At 38.1% G+C, this 19,384-nt stretch overlaps 4 protein-coding genes across 7 annotated transcripts in view; all 4 read left to right on the top strand.

Annotated features, from left to right (window-relative positions):
• Positions 1–7,295, top strand: part of LOC121646424 (T-lymphoma invasion and metastasis-inducing protein 1-like) — a 46,538-nt gene extending 39,243 nt beyond the window's left edge. For all 3 annotated transcript variants that reach the window (XM_041995372.1, XM_041995373.1, XM_041995374.1), the window contains 12 exons: positions 305–490; positions 1,509–1,577; positions 1,819–1,944; positions 2,045–2,153; positions 2,798–2,977; positions 3,102–3,220; positions 3,307–3,415; positions 3,702–3,760; positions 3,910–4,015; positions 4,137–4,224; positions 4,326–4,498; positions 5,609–7,295. In XM_041995372.1, the coding sequence (XP_041851306.1) occupies positions 305–490; positions 1,509–1,577; positions 1,819–1,944; positions 2,045–2,153; positions 2,798–2,977; positions 3,102–3,220; positions 3,307–3,415; positions 3,702–3,760; positions 3,910–4,015; positions 4,137–4,224; positions 4,326–4,498; positions 5,609–6,156 (1,872 nt within the window). In that variant the 3' untranslated portion in view covers positions 6,157–7,295. The remainder of the gene's footprint in view (positions 1–304; positions 491–1,508; positions 1,578–1,818; positions 1,945–2,044; positions 2,154–2,797; positions 2,978–3,101; positions 3,221–3,306; positions 3,416–3,701; positions 3,761–3,909; positions 4,016–4,136; positions 4,225–4,325; positions 4,499–5,608) is intronic.
• Positions 7,296–12,127: 4,832 nt separating this feature from the next.
• Positions 12,128–13,549, top strand: cldn8.2 (claudin 8.2). Its single transcript, XM_041994001.1, has one exon. The coding sequence runs from the start codon at positions 12,212–12,214 to the stop codon at positions 13,079–13,081; it is 870 nt and encodes a 289-aa protein (XP_041849935.1). The 5' UTR covers positions 12,128–12,211; the 3' UTR covers positions 13,082–13,549.
• Positions 13,550–13,954: 405 nt separating this feature from the next.
• Positions 13,955–16,465, top strand: cldn8.1 (claudin 8.1). The gene has a single exon (XM_041994974.1). It carries the CDS (start codon positions 14,312–14,314, stop codon positions 15,074–15,076), a length of 765 nt encoding a protein of 254 aa, XP_041850908.1. The 5' UTR covers positions 13,955–14,311; the 3' UTR covers positions 15,077–16,465.
• A 741-nt stretch (positions 16,466–17,206) lies between these two features.
• LOC121646173 (claudin-8-like) lies at positions 17,207–19,262 on the top strand. 2 transcript variants are annotated; one of them, XM_041995051.1, is made up of 2 exons: positions 17,207–17,261; positions 17,381–19,262. In XM_041995051.1, the coding sequence occupies exon 2, from the start codon at positions 17,400–17,402 to the stop codon at positions 18,486–18,488; it is 1,089 nt and encodes a 362-aa protein (XP_041850985.1). In that variant the 5' UTR covers positions 17,207–17,261; positions 17,381–17,399; the 3' UTR covers positions 18,489–19,262. The 2 variants fall into 2 exon arrangements, with proteins under 2 accessions (XP_041850985.1, XP_041850984.1); XM_041995050.1 differs by having other exon boundaries at positions 17,228–17,301.
• Positions 19,263–19,384: the final 122 nt, after the last annotated feature.

Genomic DNA, 19,384 nt, shown 5'->3' with positions numbered 1-19,384 from the left:
ACTGATCCAGCAGTAGGAAGAAAGCCTCGGGGAAAACAGGGAAGTCGGTGGAAGAGAGGGAGTCTGAAAGTCATAGTTACGAAAGACTGAAAATAGACCAAATTAGTGCAAATGATTTTTTTAGCACTGCCTCTCTCCCTCTTTCGAGGCTCACTCTCTGTATAGTCATGAATCAGTGCACATTAGTAGGTAGAAGGTGGTGATTGCACGACAACATTTAAGGTGCTGATTGATTGTGTGTGCATATTTCTTCAGGTTGGGGTTATATTTGAATATTTTTAACCGTTTTCCTATTCATTTGCAGAGTACGGAGCAGGTTGCTGCTTTCTGCCGCAGTCTCCATGATATGAATCCCTTGGAGTGTGTGTCCTCTTCACCGAGCCCGGACTCACCCTTTCCACCTACCACAACTCCCCGACAGCTGTCCGATGCTGACAAGCTCCGCAAAGTCATCTGTGAACTTGTGGAGACGGAACGCACCTATGTCAAAGTAAGTGGCAGTCATCTTACCTGTAAGGAGCAGATGGTGTTTGCGGGGGCATATGCTCCCACATCCATCGATCTGAGTTTCAGCCTGTCGTAGGTTGTGCTTGCCCTGCGTATTACCTGTTCTGTATAATAACCAAGCCATATTTATCTCTTTGTCCTTGGAGATATGAGAGGGACACAGCTGTGCCCTTGCATGGATATTTTCAAATCGTTTCCTACCCAGTATGAATGTGGCTCAGTGGAATAACTGGGTTAGAGATGGTATATAATGGGATAATGTCAAGACTGTCAAAAGCATTATACCTCATTTCAGGGGGGCACAATTGTACTCTTTTACAGCCTTCAAAAGGATGGTTTTATATTTGCTGAATTTGTTTAAATTAACTAGTCAGACATTGTGGGTGAACAATGCTTCTTTGTGTGCAGAAATGGGACTTTCACTTCCTATTACAAGCGACAAGCAAAATACTGCTAACCAAAAAGGCTTGCCTGATGGTTTTATGATTTGTGTGCTTGTTTGGCATACTGAACAAATTATGCAACCTAAGTATAAACACATTTATTTACCTTTGTAAGTTTTAGCCTGATATTGTTGTTCATTAAGCAGTTCAATGTTTATTTACCTTCTGCTGTGATTTTGGAGAAATAAAACTTTAAATCATGTTGCTAACTTATGTAACATAATTATTTTCTGCTAGTTTGAGCGCAGGAGATTTTAGGCTTTTTAAAATCTTGAACTACATCTGATTGCCAGGCAGTTGTTGGTGTGATTAAAGCGCTTTAGATTTAGCCTAATTGCATGGAGAGTTTCGTGTATAAGCTTCTTAGAGTTCATTTTAGAACTATTGCCAACCACTGATCTGACAGGAAGCATGTACAGGGGCATATAGCAGCTCCTCTGGATGGACTATTTCTGACTTTCCCACTATGTCTGACTTGTTTAGATGCAACAAGTTTGCAACTCAACATAATGGCATAGGGTAAACTGGAATCTAACTTATTTTTGCTTTGTCTTGCAGGATCTTAATTGCCTCATTGGGAGATACTTAACACCACTGCAGAAAGAGATTTTCCTCACTCAAGATGAGGTATGTAAGATGTTAGAATGTAAAATGTTTTAGCCGTAGCTTGGCTTTTAAATGCCGACTCTGGTTAAATGTTCTAATAAAAGTTAGTTACATAATCCTGTGAAGAGTAGTTGTGTAGGACAAGAGGGAGGGATAATGAGGAGCGAGATGGAGCAGTTGGCAAAATAAAGAGATGTTTTACATGCTGTTCCAATATTACATTTAAAGTTTGCATATTCTGACTGTTTGACCTTCCCTACAGCTGGATGTTTTGTTCGGCAACTTGCCAGAAATGGTGGAGTTCCAGGTTGAGTTCCTCAAGACCCTGGAAGATGGGACCAGACTGGTACCGGATCTGGAGAAGTTGGAGCGAGTGGATCAGTTCAAGGTAAATTTTTTCTAGTTTTTTTTTTTTTTTTTAAAGCATACCTAAAACTTGAGCCACAAAAAGCACTTCACAGACCCATTAACTTCTTTTTTCACCACAGAAAATCCTCTTTTCCCTGGGAGGCTCTTTCCTGTACTATGCAGATCGATTTAAAATCTACAGCGCTTTCTGTGCCAGCCACACCAAAGTCCCGAAGGTTCTTGTAAAGGGTGAGTAAATGTGCTCTTGCACTGACATTCCTCATTGGCTCAAAGGAGGGGATGTATTTATTCAAAAACCATCTGCCATATATTGTAAGTCTTCATAAATCTACCCTGCAGAGCTGCCATGTGCACTGTTATCCATCTGACCCCTGCCTACTTTCAAGCTGCAGGCTGTCAGGGTTAAAAGCCCGGCAAGATTGTATGATATGATGAGGAGTGTTGAACGGACTGTTCTGTAGCTTGCACACCCACTGCCTTTAAAACTTAATGGATGGCTTTGTTTGTCGCATTTATTTTCAATGAGTCAACTATTGTCTGCCATGCAATTTTGTGAGATGATATTAGGATAAAGCTGTTTTTTTAAAAGTGGTAAACAGATTTTTTCAAATTACTTGTGATTTCCTGTACTTTTTTGATAAAACAACCTTTGTACAAAATGTGAAAACACTTAAGTCCCTCTGGCATGTGTTAGAGTAATCTGAAATGAAAGACAAAATGAAGTGCACATCAATTAAGTTTAATTAAATCAAGTTTTCTCATGTTTATACCAGTGCAAGTTTTATTACTGTGAATTACGAGCATAAAATTAAATAATCAGAGTAAAGCACTCAAGAATATAAAATTGTTATAAATATTCTTTATCATTGCAGCCAAAACTGACCCTGATTTTAAGGCTTTCCTTGATGAGCGGAACCCAAAGCAGCAGCACTCTTCAACCCTTGAATCGTACCTCATCAAGCCCATACAGAGGGTGCTAAAGTATCCCCTCCTGCTGAGGGAACTGTACTCCCTCACAGACCCAGACAGCGAGGAACACTACCATCTGGATGGTAATGCTCAGTTATATGATAGACTCAGAAGCTGAAATAATTCTACCAGAAGAGAACTTAAGTGAAGGCATCCACAGTCGCATCCGTTCCAATTTTAACCATGTTGTTTTCTACTTGGCTTTAGTTGCTATGAAAGCCATGAACAAAGTTGCCAGCCACATCAATGAGATGCAAAAGATTCATGAAGAATTTGGAGCAGTGTTTGACCAGCTTATCACTGAGCAGAGCAGTGTAAAGAAAGAGGTAGGGTTGGACAAGTATGACTTGGCTTTGTTCTTTTAAGTGAAGTGTCCCTGTGGGATAAATGTTGATATGTTTATAATTGCCAGGTTGCTGATCTATCAATGGGTGACCTGCTGCTCCATAACACTGTGACCTGGCTCAATCCACCTGCATCTTTAGGAAAGTGGAAGAAAGAACCACAAATGGCTACGTTTGGTACGTGTGTGGTATGAGCCAGTATCTATGTCCCATAAGTAACTTTTTTTTTTAATAGTAATTGTTAACATTATACTGTTATATTACTGATTACTGTCATACAGTTAAAAATTTATTATGTTTTGAATAATCAGGAATAAGATGAAGAGAATATAAAGGACTATTATTACTTTTAAGTGTATTATAGATGCACTGCTGTTGTTGTGGGTGATTTAGATGTGTTGATTTGATAAGTCATGTGCAGTCTTGTGTGGTAACTGATTTTTTTTCTCCTAATGTGCTTTAGTGTTCAAAACAGCAGTGGTTTTTGTATGTAAAGAAGGGTCCAAGCAGAAGAAAAAAATGGTAGGTTTTTAAACAAGGGTTACACAAACTAATCTGTTAGCAGTGTACTAAATCCTGCATTTTATTTTATTTTATCTGCATCTGTCAAAGAAACATTAATTGCTCAGTTTTATGGAAGATGGTAAGATCATATTTTTGATTGATTTAAGGGGGGCTCCCATCGAGTCTCCATGTCTTCAGAAGAAAAAGACCCCTTTCGATTCCGTCACATGATCCCAACAGATGCCCTTCAAGTCAGATCATTGGCCAACGCAGGTAGACTACACAATTAATACAGTACTTTACTGAAATAGGGATTATTCTAAATCTTGAAATAATGAATCCAGAAAAACTTACCAGATTGCTCTATTAATGACATAACATTATTATCCCACAGATGGCGAGAACTCTGCTATCTGTGAAATTGTTCACACAAAATCAGAGTCAGAGGGAAGGCCAGAGAGGACATTTCAACTGTGCAGTAGGTGAGGATCTCTCCAGACTTCATACTCAAGCTTTCATGCAGCCGATAATGTCTTGCCTGCTTTTATCACAAACTGATGGCATGCCCTTCTATCACCCTCAGCTCTCCAGAGAGCAGAAAAGACTTTCTGAAGACTGTCCATTCCATTTTGAGGGAAAAGCACCGCCGGCAGCTCCTTAAAACAGAGAGTTTACCCCTCAGCCAGCAGTATGTGCCATTTGGAGGAAAACGACTCTGTGCCCTGAAGGGAGCCCGTCCAGCCATAAATAGAGCCGGTAAATGCCTGTCTGTGGCTGCTCTCACCCTACAGCTCCAAGTGTCCCAGTTCCTACAGAACTGACACAGATGCAATCTTTGGTTGAATCCAGGTTTTTCATTTATCTTTTCAGCCAAACAAATTTGATTAATGTTTTGCAAGACAACAGTATCTAAAAAAATCTGCAGCTATATATAAAGGAAATATAACGTTTGTTGACTCTGAAATTAATTAGGATTATTTTTCTAATTTTCAACTTGGATTAATACTTATTCATTCTCTTGACTGTTAGGATAACTTGATATTAGGGCTGGGCGATATGGCCTAAAACTGATGTCCCGATTATTTTTGGCTTTATACCGATACACGATATACATCCCAGTGTTTTAAGATCTCCTCTAAAACACTGTAAATATTAAATTAAAGATTATTATGCATAAAAAGACACCAGTAGGATTTAAGTAAACTCAGTGAAATTTATTTTTATTGTGATTTTTTACTTTCAAACTTTTTTTATTTTGAACAAGAAACCTGCACTTACACACTGAAATAAACATTTCCCCAACCATTATATTAGAGGGGAGCCCCAACTCTCACCAGCCCTAGAAGATCAAGTTAATTTTATTTTTTATGATTAATTACTCACTCATTATCTGATGTTTTTCCTTCAGTTATTTTATATTAAAATATTCTTATTTTATTATTTAGGTTTTTTTTATTTCTGCACCAGATCACAACAGAAGTAATCTAAGATCCCATTTTCCTCTAGAACAGGTTTATATTTTTCCCTTGTATTATAAAAACTAAACGGCCTGGTTTAATTTATTTTATTCTCATGTTGACATGTAATTATGTCACGTCATGTCTGTACATGCCGTGCTCCGTGCACACACAGGTGAGCTCCACTCACACCATAGAGATATGACGTTCATGAACGACTCTTAAATGAATGATGGGAACCGATTCACAGCTGTGAGTCGTTCATTTGTGAGCCATTCTTTTTTTTGACACTGCCATTCATCAAATCAAATCAAACTTTATTTATAAAGCACTTTTCATTCCATAGGCAACATAACGTTCTTTACATGATGTGATGATTTGATGATGTGTTTTTGTTCTTTTTTTACAGCATCTGCTCCAACCAGGACACTTGGTAGAAGGAAGTTAGTGCGCAACCGTTTCACCATAGACACAGATATTGTTTTTGATGGAGACCCTGAACAGCAGGACCTTGCATCACCACAGGAGCCCGAGCCAAAAAGGTTGCAGCAGAAGGAGGAAACAGATCAGCAGAAGCAGCCTGAATTAACAGCTGACACAGACCGCTGGGTGGAGGAGCAGTTCGACCTGGAGGAATACGAAGACCAGGAGGAGGTGAAGGAGACGGACATCCTCAGTGACGACGATGACGAGTTTTGCCAGACACCCAGAGCTCCATCCAGCGAGGCTGATCTGGAGGGCCCCATGATGGCTTTGTCCTTAGAGGGTGCAGAAACAGAGGAAAGTGAAAGCCTTAAATCTCCGACTGTTAGTGAGACACCTGATGATGTGAAGCTATCTGACATGGAGAAAGAGAGCTCCATATCAGACAACATGGAGGATCAGAATCAAACGGAGAAGGGTGAGGTCTGGGTACGAAGGGAGCTAACTGATTCACCCCCAGACTGTGCCACGTAAAAGCTAATGGGGACATGCTTGTCTTTAAATTGGCTGCACAAATGTCACTCATCACAAACAATGCATGAGCATTGATGTATATTGCACAGCTCGTAGAAGAAACCGTATATCCTTTACCTTACTTATGCTGAATGCTTTTTTTGTACAAGTGAGATCATTTTTTCAGTGGAGCAATAAAGGAATCCAGAATGGGGGGAGCTTCGTCCCAAACCAGATGCTGTTTCATACAGTAAATGTCAAGTGTTAGCTTTGAGAGATGAACTAACGGGACAATCATGGAGTCTAATCACTTGCTTTGATTGGCATGGTTTGCACATTAGGGCGGCATTCTACAATCCTGCCTGCTGTTGCCAAATTTGGTTGTTGTGAGAACATTATTAATATTGGTTTAGTCTGTGTGACTCAGAGATATTATCCTAGTTAAGGGCTGTATATTATTTGTCCTGAAAGACATAGAGTAATAAATTGCAAACAGCAGTCTTGTCGTGCATAGTTTACTGTACTTGTATATTTTCTCATGAATACACACTGACTTGTATAATTATTTTGTGTAGTGTTTTACAGATTAAAATGAATTTTAGTCAGGAAAATATTTTATTTCTGTTGTGACATTTAATAAAAAAAATTATGTAATAGCCCTCAAGCCACATACACGAAGGGATTTTAGTTTATTTAACATTATCCTGTTTTACTTGAAATTTGTATTTGCTGTTTCATGATTTTTCTTGACTGTGAAACTATTTTTTATTTTAACCTATTTGCTTTTCAGTATTGCCACTCATACACACTCACTGATACTGCACACGCGGTATTGTAGATATATACACTTCAGCTTCTTTAGAAGGTCGTGTGTGCTCAGAAAGACTGTTTACTAGTAATTAATTACAGTTACAAAGCAATGCTTTATTTATTCATATGTAAAATAATTTGTTAGCATCAAACAAGTAACCTTTTTTCCACAAAGAAAGTCCAAATTTGCTCATGCAATCAAGGTCAAATACTTGCAGTATGCCTGAACACTGAAAGAAGTCATACTGGTAAACAACTCATTGTGCTACTAAGACTGCATTTTTATTACTGTGTATATATGAAATGTATTGATATCGTAATAAATACACTTGTTTCCTACTTATAATAAAACTGCCCTTCTGTTCTGATTTATTTGTAAGCATAAATATCCAGCATTGAGTATTTGTGGGATGTGGCCGACTGTGTTACAGATGGTAACGAAGTTAATCTCTATGGTGAAGAAATGTATTTAGTTAATGTGTCATTTTTATTAATGACCAGCCAAATTTCCTCTGTTGAAAATAAGGTAAGAAATACCTGAGACATGTTTAGATAATGAAGAATTTTTAAATGAACACTGATGCCTCCTAACAGCTAATTCCACGTCTTGCATCCTGCCTCTTCCCTGAGCTCTTTTCAGCCAGTAGAAGCCAGTCTGTTGACTCTTATCACTTTCTGTCTTTTCCTTGCTTCCTACGATAATGTCCTTGGCTTCTTTTAAATTAGTTACCTGTGGTGCACATCCAAAGTGGTCACTATGTTGACAAGCAGCTGGTGGCATGTGACAGGGAGTTGTACAGCAAAATGCAGCTGACATGATGGAAAAAAAGTTGTGAAGTGCATTATTTTAGCCTCAGGATGCTGCAGAGCAACAGCGATCCAGGAATGTACATAATTATTGCCAGTGTGCCATCAAAATGACACAGTATCATGGTTTTCTAAGGTCCAAAAGTAATGTAATATTCCTTTAAGGTGCACAAACAAAAACTTTTTTTTCAAAGCCCTGCACTAAATTAGGCCACCTTGTTTTGGACTATAATTGTCTATTCTTTCCCTCTTTAGAAATGACTGTTTTGCAGCTCCTGTGTCTCTCATCACCTGTGTCTTTGGCAAGGATCTGGTTGTGATTTTCTCCTTTAGCAAGGCTCTCATCTCTCAAATGTCATCCTAAATTTTGAGAGATGAAATTCAGGTGCACCTGTTGTAAACACTCAACAGTAATTTGACAAGTGGAAGCATGAAAGGTCAAAAATGTCAATTTTCATCTTCTTTAAATGGAAATAATGTACAGTTTAAAAACACTGATTTAAAAGCCCATAGATTATATTTATTATCTTACAGTTTTCTCAGAGTTATTTGTGTAATTTTCTTTGTGCATACCTCGCACAAATTGTAAAGTGAAGACATGAGTCAGTCTTCTTTTTAGAAAGACAGTAGGAAACTGTCTTTATTATCTCTAACCAAGTCTTCTGCTGCTTGTAACAGTTTTTAAGCTGATGTGTGGAAGTGTGGCTGCACATGCCCTAGACAGTATAATCAGTGCTTCTCTCAGTCTTATCTTTACTTTGTCTATTGTATTCCTGATCCCTCTTAAACCTGTCACTCCCACCACAAAAGCTCTTGTTCCCCTTCAGATAAAAGGGGAGAGATCACTGGAGACTGGATGGTTAATGTAATGCAGAACAACACTAGACAGCTCCGAATGGCCAAGGGTTGTGATGCTTTTCCTGCTGTTTGCTTGACATTACAGGTACAGAAACATGCCCTACCAGAGATAAACTTCATCTATCAAATAATTCTCTTTAACCAGATAAATTCAGAATTTTATATTTAAAAATCAACATAGAATTACAAATATGCCAGGACAAAAAATAAAATGAGAACTGAATTCAACCAAACAACATGCAGGTCTTCCCCCAGGCACAGCAGTGTGTAGTCATATTTGTATACAGTAGGTGGCGCACGTTTTGTTTCTTCCTGCACTACATTAATAACTCACACTTCACTGTGTAGTCTATAATCGAATCCAGCTCAAGTCAAAATTCACAGTTAACAGCAAAATAAATTATCTCACAGCACAGAGTTGATGTATTTGAATATCCCACTACAAGTTCACTGTGATCACAAACAGTGTATTATAGTCTGTTTACCTTTAAAGTAGCTGAGAATGTGACGATAGTATCAGTCATCAAACCTGTTCAACTGGCTTTCCAGTTTCTGTTCCTGTTTTATGACCTCACCTGAGGCCTCTTTCTCTCTCTCTCTCTCTCTCTCTATTTTATGAAAGCACTTTGTCTTTCCTACTTCCCAGAAACAAGGTGTGTTACCTTTTTTAGACTAAATAAAGTTTGAAAAGAGGAGCGGTCATTTCGACAGTTGTGAAATTCCCCATTATTATAAAACCTTTCCTAAATATCTGCAGTCACTCCATTTACCTTAGTCTTCTTTAAAGGGTTTTTGGTCTTCATTAAAGGAAGTTAAATTAGCTATTTTCATGAGAATAGTAAAGGCTTGTGTATGGTTTCTCAGAATTAAGATACCAGACGTGCTGTCTCATCGTTGCTCTAACTAGTCCCACTGAAAGGCCTGAAAAGTCACCAGTCATGGGTGGTGATGTCAGAACATTTTATTCAGAATGGTACAGAGATGGATACATGTACACCCCCCCATTGGTTGTGAAAACTTATGGGGTGGAGAAACTACAGTATCTTTCACACAATTAAGGAAGTCAAAGCCCACTTAATGTTTCAGAAAAATCTATAATCTAAAAGAAAATACAACACAAAATGGGCACAACATTTTGCACTGTTCTAGCATACCTACATTTATTATAGAAACGGGGCATAATGGTCAGTGTGTACCAGTTCATGAGAAAATGAGACCAAATAATCACTGAGGTGTTGATGCTGGGAAACAGGATCATGTCAACATTAAGTTGCAGTCTTCATGTCGGCTTGTACTCAAAACGATGAATTTGTGCTAATTGACCAAGTTATAACCACCTTGTTCCTGGAATATAATTACAAAGAAGAGAAGATGTGACATTTTTTTCTTGTCTTATTAACTGTAATTTCCCTCTGGGATAAATGAAGTAATTTTCATTTTAATTTTATTTTATTGTCTGCTCATTTTAAAACACTTAAAAATTAACAACTATATCATTTAACATGTGACACTACTTGGTACATTTAATGGGGTAGGCTGGTCAGAGTGAAAAAGTACACTAACAATATCACATAAATGTTAAATTCACCAAAAGTGAACTATGAAGATTTTAATTTAGTTGGTTATTCATACTCTTGTGATTCATGAGTGTAAATGCCATGCAGTTGTATTATACTTCTTTGGTTTTCAGAGATAAATAAAAGACAAAATCTGTGTAGTTTTCTGAACTTGTCCTGGCCTTAGGGAGGGTTTGTATTTGCTTTCCTTTTTGACCACACTCATTCCTAATAGCTGGGTGGGTCACACTGTTATCAAGCGCTTCTATAATCCAACGTCGCTGGACCCTGAGAAACGTGAGCTTGGGCACGCCTCTGGCATTCTGCTGCTCACCGGAATCATTCTCCTGTTCAGACACAGTAAGTGTAGATCACAGGACAAACAGCCAGACAATGACAGATATCTTATGAAGGAAAAGGCTGTTCAGAAACTGGATAGCGTCTACCTGGCAAGGAAGCTATCCAGCTCTCATAAGTATCAAGTATATGTGTAAATAACTGTACTATATTGTGATGGAAAGAATGTACACAATCTATGCTCATCTTACATGCACATTTATATCATTATATCTGCTTTAATGACTCCTACAATGACTTATGAGCCACCAAGACTGTCTAAGATCATCTAAAAGCTTCAGGGATCAAGTGGTAAGTCCAAGTGGAAGGTCTAAGAAAAGACTTGGGATAAAGTTGCACACAAACTTAGATTTTTCCACTATATTTGCATCACCATGCCTTTTATTATGTTTTTTTTTTTTTATATAAAACTGTTCAGCTCAGCTGCTCTTTATTTCTTATTTTACTACTTCAAGTATTCACATGAATCAAATAAACATGCAGTTTGTTAGAGTCTGATATCTGTGCATAACCGACCTGCTATGTTATGTGTTACTATATTAGATAATTGCAGAAAGGGCTGACAGTGTGTAACTTCTCCCTGTGATTTAAGCCTGCAAGTGCATGTAGGAAAAATAAATGTCAGAGCTTAACCATGTGCATCACTTACCTTAAATGTTCAAGTTGTAACACAGTTGAAAATTAAATATGATCTCATTTGTTTGTGAAATTACATTTATTTTCATATTTCTGTGCTTCACCACATTGAATTTAAGCATTTAATCGCCTGAGCCAACAACTCAAAACACAGATCAGTTCAATTGTTGCACTGTAGCTTGTGTGAAGAGTGAAATGTAGTTGGGTGTTTTTCATGTGTCAGAGATAAATAATTCACCCATCAATGACACGGTGAGAACTGCTGGCAGTGGATATGTCTGTGCTGTAATGAAACCAACCCTCCTCAAGTTTCTGTGTTCAAAGTCTCTTCACCAGATCAATTTACCTTTATAGGTGTGGGCAGTTTTACATCCGTGATCGTCTTAGCAGCTTTCGGCTTGCTAAACAACAGATTCTTTACCTACACCAATTTGAAACATTGCAGCCTACAAGAGTGTATCTTCATAAATTACTGTGTATTGTTTTTAGTTTTAAACAGTAATGTGCATCCAGTGCTGTTTAAAAACTTATCATTGCATGAAGAGATGCAATATATTTAGTTTTTTAATTTTTCACAGCCAATAATGACACTGAGATGTCATGTTTAGTATTTTAATATTTTTAATAAAACACTTTTCCATTCCTGTGTACTGTCTAAATTACGTTGTTTTTTTTGTTTGTTTTTTTTTTTTTTTTTTTATTCTAATTGGTACTCTGAATATTTCTGTTTATATTTGAAAGAAGTGTGTTTTAATAAGCTATGACTCTATTTAGTAAATGAGTTTTAGTGATTAAATTCTAAATAAAAAAACCAAACATTCAATTGTTAGCAGTGGAAGTTGTATTGTTATTTAAAACTAGTCACACTGTTTGGTCTCTCCCAATTTATCTGATGGCAAAGAAGTAGTTTAACCAGAAAGGTTGCATTGCATCGTTGGTGTTTTTTTTGTGGGTGTATAAGTTCCTTGACTTGTCTTTCCCCTCAGATTTGTTTCCGGACCTTGTAAGAGTGCAGCCAAGGAGTGCATCTTTGGCTCTTAGTACCAGCCACAATGGCCTCTTACACTGCCTACAGTGGCTACACCAAGCCACCTATGTCTTACCCAGGATCTTTCTACGACGAGAAGCAAGCCCAGGCCTATGCAGATTACCAAGACTCTGTATACCAGGAAAAACTAAAAACTGAGAAACGCAAACGCCGGAATACCATTTGTTGTGAGGTTGTGGCCCTCATCATCGGCTTCATCGGATTTATTGGAGTGTCAGCTGTGACAGGCTTGCCTATGTGGAAGGTAACAGCCTTCATTCAGGAGAACATCATTGTGATGGAGACCCGCTGGGAAGGTTTGTGGATGAACTGCTTCAGACAGGCCAACATTAGGATGCAGTGCAAGGTGTATGATTCCTTGCTGTTTCTGCCTCCGGATCTCCAGGCTGCCAGGGGTCTAATGTGCAGCTCTGTGGCTGTGACCGCGTTTGCTCTCATCGTTACAGCAGTGGGAATGAAATGTACCAAAGTGGTGGACCATCGTGCTCGCACCAAGCATATTGTTCTTGTGTCTGGCGGTTGTCTCTTTCTCTTGGGCTGTGTCACTACCCTGATCCCTGTGTCCTGGACTGGCCATGTTATCATCACAGATTTCTACAACCCCCTGCTGATCGATGCCCAGCGCAGGGAGCTTGGAGAAGCTCTGTATATCGGCTGGGTGACCTCTGGTTTGCTTTTTGCTGCTGGAGTGATCCTGCTGTGTCGTCATGCTCCCCGCACTCAGGAACCAGATGAGAGGATTATATACAACCCTGGGGGAAGTATTTACCAACCAGCATACCAACCATACACGTACCAGCCTGAGTATACCTACCAACCTCCTTACTCTGCCCCTCCACCACGATCTGTGGTATACACACCAAGTCAATACTAGACATTTTGGGACTTATCTGACAAACTTGCTAAGATTTGCCGCAAAAATGAGACTTGAGTGATTTAAAACCAACAGGCCATACATGGAAATGGGCTGGTATTTTCATTATTTTTCAAAGTAGGCAAAGTAATGCAGAGAATGGCATTCATCATGGACTTTATTGTGTTTTAATGCTGACGAACTATGCTAAATTGTCATAGATTTAGTTTCTGTGTGCTTTATTAACACTCATATATTTAATCTTTGATAAAAACATGTTTGTGTTAACCTCTCTGCCTTTAAAGGCTCTGCTGGTATGTTGTCTGTATACAAATCATGCACCAAGTCATTTTTAGATATCACCACATGATTTATCTTTATTTTGAGATTTCATTGTAAATATAAATTCTTTTTCAAAATGCAACACAGCATTTTACAATAATCACAGTTTCAAATAAAGAAGTAATGTTGACAAATGTTGTTTTGCTTTTGCTTTTTTTATTTTTTATTTTATTGACCAAAGCCTGAAACCACATCGATTCTTCTCATGAGTGTGCCAGTGAAGAGTTTTTATGCTGTCTTTATTGTCAGTGGAAATGCAGCTCAACTGGTAAAACAAGAATGCTTTCACAGGTCCACCCACAATGCAAATCTCCAGAGAGACTTCATTTCAGCCAAGCCAGAGCTACAACTGCCAGTATTTTCCTGAGCTCAGACCAACACAAGAGAGCCAGTCAATGAATCCTGTAGTGACACATAGCAACTTAAGTATTATCTCTTCCATTAATAAACACACAAAACAATGACATATAAAAGTTTTTTAAATGGTAATACATTAACATATTATTTAATTCACACAAGTAGGAACTTATCAAGCTTTAAAAATGTCCTGGCTTTATAAACACAATATATTCATTCTTAAATTAAAAAAAAAAAAAGAAGTGAGATCTGAGAATGTAAATCAATACCTCTTAATAAACAAACTAGCAGCTTACAGAAGCTCCTGCGTTTAGTGTGCAAAGAAAAACATGCCCAGAGGACTCGGTTCCCTAGCAACAGGTTTAAATTCCCATCCCCACCCATTCTTTTGTACAATCCATGGGGAAGAGAACTTACAGGTGAGCGTCAACCTGCTCCTCCTCCATCTGGATACAAATTCACTCCATAGAGGAAATCTTCTCTATGCTAGAGCCACATAGTGCCTGCATGCTACCGTATCTATGAGCTTGGAGATTTTAAAAGGACAACAGGATGGCCAACTCAGCGCTGGAAATAGTGGGTCTTTTATTGACACTGATTGGGCTGATTGGAGCAGCTGCAAGCACCGGGATGCCCATGTGGCGGGTCACAGCCTTCATTGGGGAGAACATTATTGTGTTTGAGAATCGCTATGAGGGTTTGTGGATGAACTGCTTTCGGCAAGCCAACATCAGGATGCAATGTAAGGTGTATGACTCCCTCCTGGCCCTGTCCCCTGACCTACAAGCAGCAAGGGGGCTTATGTGCTCTGCTGTGGCCCTGGCTGGACTTGGAATACTGATCAGCTTGGTTGGAATGCAGTGCACATCATGTATTGTAAACAACGACCGAGCTAAGAAACTAGTCCTCATCATTGCAGGAAGCATGATCTTAATGGCTTGCATTTGCGTCCTTGTCCCTGTATCCTGGACAGGCCATGTTATCATCACGGACTTCTACAACCCGTTGCTGATCAACGCCCAGCGCCGGGAACTCGGAGAGGCTCTTTACATTGGCTGGGTTGCCTCTGCTTTCTTGTTTGCTGGAGGATGCATGCTTGTTTGTTGTAATGTACAGTCTGAAGACAAAGGATCAGAGAGATACATATACTCCAGAAACTCAGACTACAGAGCCTATACTCCACAGCCTCTACAGCCTCAACAGCTGGTGCTTCTCCCTCAGCCACAACCTCAGCCAGTTTTGTCAAGACACCCATCAACTAACTACAGTTACCACTCCAGATACCCCTCAGTACACAGCGGGATCGCTTATCTCTGAGTACTTTCAGCAATGATGATCCATAATGCTTGATGTACATATATATATATATATATATATATATACCTACTTTTCTTTGTGTGTTGATTTGGTCCTGTAATCTTTACATTTCAAGTGAAAATGAATTTTAGTGAATATATTTGATGTGAAAGCAAATTAAACCTGGATAATTTCTAAATCACTTTTATGCACTATTTGAAGAGTCCACACATATTATCCTCTCTGTCTCAATCTGTAATTATAAAAATGGTTTGTACATGTTATTCAGATTGAATACTTATCTTTTGTACAATCAAAAACTTTGTAGATATAAATACTGTATATATCAATAATGTCATAATGGACTACTGAGTAATGTGACACAAACTATTTGTGTTTACAGTTATATGACTGATTAGGTAGCTCTATAGGCAGTTTATTCTCAAGAGTTGTATCTAAAATCTGTGCTCAAATATGTTGCTAAGAATCATACATATTTAATGTATGAGTATGTGTAATGTTGTATGCTAAGGTTGTCTGCTTACAGGCTTCTTCACTGGTACATTTTTATCTATAGTTATTATTGGACTACTCCCTCCATACCTCTGCTTTTACCTTGCGTTTAAATACAACTGAATGCACAATTGGCCACCCCAGGTCTGTATGTCTGCCTCAGTGCCCAGAACTTGTACTAAATTTTGGAAGATGGAATTCATGTACTCTGCTCGCTTTACTTGGAAATGAATTAAAAACAATCAAGCTTCAGACCCTCGTTAGTCTCCCTCAGTTTAAAACTTTTGTCACAGACATGTTGATGACAGATATTGGCCTTTGCAGGTACTTTGCTGCATGATATGCTGTGACATGGTGAATTTTCTTTGTTTTAGTGTGTTTTTTAATATTGTTAAGTATTTTTTAATGTATTGCACTGTGTAAACCCCCACCACCCACCCCGTTTATGTTACTGCTGCCTTGTTGGCCAGGCCATGCTTGTAAAAGAGATAATCGGATGTCAAGCATCTGCCTGGTAAAATAAAGGTTAAATAAAATAAAATAAGGCCAGAACAACCTTTCACAGGAAACAACTTCTCATACATCTTTATATTTTCTTACTGGTTTTAGTTGGTACACAAAAGTAAAGCTAAACCTGGACATTTGAATTTGAATTTGTTGGATTTACTCAGATGTGTTTGTTTTTAAAGTCTTTAAACATTTTTTTTCAGGAAACACGTGTCTTTGTTGATGTTTGACATCATGTCTTGGAACGCTTTTCTGGGAACCAAAGAAAAAGAAGAAGAATAAATATGAGTTGCAGATTTAAGACTGCTTGCTAAGGGTGTGGACTCAGAGGCAACTTTTAGTCAGAGGGATTAGTGTTCAGGAAGGAGGCAGCGATAAGCTGCCAGCATGTCCCAGTAGTCCAAATTTGCAAGTTACTTTGAATAAAAAAGCAAAGAACTTTAGACTAAAACTAGTTTACTTTTGTTTGTTTATTTCTACCATTCATGAGTGAAGTAAGTAAGTAAAGGGTTAAGGTTAGGGTTATTTTTATAAAGCACCTTTCCAGATAAAAATCACAAAATGTTTCACAACAAAACACAAAACAGCACAGGAGATATAAAAACTAATAAAACTAAGCAAAAGCAAGTTTAATAAGATGCATTAAAACTTGTCTCTGTTTATCTGTTAGACCTAGTTAATATCCTCAGAACCAAACAATTACAAAATGTTTATAGAACATTTAAACAGAAAAAATATATAATAATAATACCAATGAAAAGAGCTACCAACTCAAATTTTTATCTGGCTCTCAGCAATAGGGAAATGAATTTGGTCTGTGCACTCTGAACTCCTAATTTTATCACCTCTAAGCTAATCTCTGCCTCCATGTGGCCAATAGAAGAATTGCATGGGCTGTATTACATTCATATTTGCATCTTTGTACAACATATGAGTACAGAAAATAAAAATATGGTCATTTAAAAAAATCTTCTAGAGAGTGAGAGTTTTTTTTAAATCTGGCATTGCCTTGTTTTGTGTCTTCCACGCTGGAAAAACTGTCAGTGATGTACCAGCATTGTCTGAGAAACCATAAACACAAAATAAGCAGATATCCTGTTTACCTCCATGTCTATGAGCCAACCAGGTGACCGCAAAGCATCTTTCCCATAACAAACTGCCTCTTACAGCAACCACACTGTATCAGGTGAGCTCTTTGCTGCATTGGACATATTTCTTATTCAAATGTAAGTTTTATATCTTTGTTTCAGAATAATTATTTGTTACTATGGACGTTATATAGTCTTAATTTGTACTAATCCACAGGACTCTTGGATACTGAACAATGATACAAGGTGTTTCTGAGATAGCTGCAATGTGTGTTGGCCTGGTTGGGCTGATCGGTGCAGCAGCCACTACTGGGATGCCCATGTGGAAGGTGACAGCTTTCATTGGAGAAAACATCATTGTGATGGAGACCCGCTGGGAGGGCTTATGGATGAACTGCTACAGACAGGCAAACATCAGGATGCAGTGTAAAGTCTACGACTCCCTTTTGTATCTGCCCCCAGAGCTGCAGGCTGCCAGGGGTCTTATGTGCTGTTCTGTGGCCTTGTCAGGGCTGGGGCTCTTGGTGGCTCTTACAGGAATGAGATGCATTTCCTGTTTCAGTGATAATAAATGGGCCAAAACCATTATCCTCATGACTGCAGGTGCTATGCAGTTCTTGGCATGCATATGTGTCTTTATCCCTGTCTCATGGACAGGTCATGTCATCATTAGGGATTTTTATAATCCTTTGCTGATTGATGCCCAAAGGAGGGAGCTAGGGGAGGCTCTCTATATCGGTTGGGTGACTGGTGCATTCCTTTTTGCTTCAGCTTTGTTGTTTGTCTGCCGCCGTATGCCCTCAGACAAAGGCTCGTTTGATGTGTACCACCCTGTTAACTCACTCAGATACCAGGCAGCTCAAAAACCAAATCTGATGAGGTATCATCCCATCTCAAGTGTTTCCAGCATTTCTTCTGATGCACATCAGAATTTTCTTCGGTACAATGGTTCTGTAATGCAAGAAGCTGCCATGCCACTGCAAAATGTCCCTCAGCTAATGCCAAATAATGGATCCATGAGACACCCATCTGTTGTTTATAACCCCAGTCTTCCTGAAAATGCATCCTTGTACCATCAAGGTAGTCTGGCTCCCCATTCTTCCTTGCAAAATTCCTTCCAAGACGGCAACTTGTATGCTCCAGGTAACTCCTTGTACATGAGCAGAAATATCACTCCCTATACAGCATCTTATATTGGCAACCCCACTGTGTCCTACCAGTCCAGCTTTCATCCCGTTCCACAAGGTCCTGTTTTCATCACATATAAAGAATCAAGGATTCATCCAGAGACTGATAGTGGGAACAGGACTGGAGTATACATATAGAAATATACCAGTGAGATTTTGGAGATAATCACACATCACAAACACAAAGATATTCACTGTCACCTTAAGCTGATTGTAAATGATAATCATTATTCCTGCTGTTATATTGTTGACTATACCAAATTGTCCACCTTTTTTCTGTTCTTAATATATTTTCTAGAACTTTTATTGTGCAAAACATGCAGAATGTGATTAAGTTAAACATAACTGCTGTAGTATAAACAAGGCTGAGAATGCCTTGTTTTCACGAAACCCTGGAGGGGGAATGTATTCATTTGGTACACCATAGCATCATGTTTTTTAATCTTTATAAGCATACTTTCAATACATTGTTATATTTTGTTCAGGTTATTTTGTCTATTAATATCAAGATATCTTGAAACTATTATCATATTAATTTACAATGTTTTAATAATTTATTAAATTTGTATGATCAATATTAAATCATTATTCTACATTGTTACGTTATTTGTTATTATCTGTATCAACAATTATCATGAAAAGGAATTTGGAAGTTACAGCTGCTTTATAGATTTTTTATGTATTTTGTAGGATCAAAAGCTTTAAGAAGCAAATTTAGATTTGTCTTCTTTTCTGAGTGGAATCAGTTTGTTAAGATAAAGTAGACTAAGACTGAATAAATGGAAACTGTTAATTGTAATAGGCTAGAAATATTTCTTGGAATTTTGCTCATATTTTTTAATGACCTATACTTATTGATAGGAAATGTATGTATGTATGTATACAGGTTAATACTATCTGAAATAAAGCATATCTAAAATATAAAGAGAAGAAAGGATACTTCTTGTCATAATATAACTGAATGGGAAATAATCAATTAATAAGTAATTTTCTGTGTAATTGTACATCAGTGTGAACTGGTAATATATTATCTA

Source organism: Melanotaenia boesemani, chromosome 9 (genome assembly GCF_017639745.1).
Source record: "Melanotaenia boesemani isolate fMelBoe1 chromosome 9, fMelBoe1.pri, whole genome shotgun sequence".
Taxonomy (NCBI): Eukaryota; Metazoa; Chordata; class Actinopteri; order Atheriniformes; family Melanotaeniidae; genus Melanotaenia; species Melanotaenia boesemani.
This window is presented reverse-complemented; position numbering and strand designations above follow the sequence as displayed.

Bases quoted from the DNA above. Each gene is read 5' to 3' on its own strand.
- cldn8.2 (XM_041994001.1), top strand. From the start codon at position 12,212: ATGGCCTCTTACACTGCCTACAGTGGCTACACCAAGCCACCTATGTCT.
- cldn8.1 (XM_041994974.1), top strand. From the start codon at position 14,312: ATGGCCAACTCAGCGCTGGAAATAGTGGGTCTTTTATTGACACTGATT.
- LOC121646173 (XM_041995051.1), top strand. From the start codon at position 17,400: ATGATACAAGGTGTTTCTGAGATAGCTGCAATGTGTGTTGGCCTGGTT.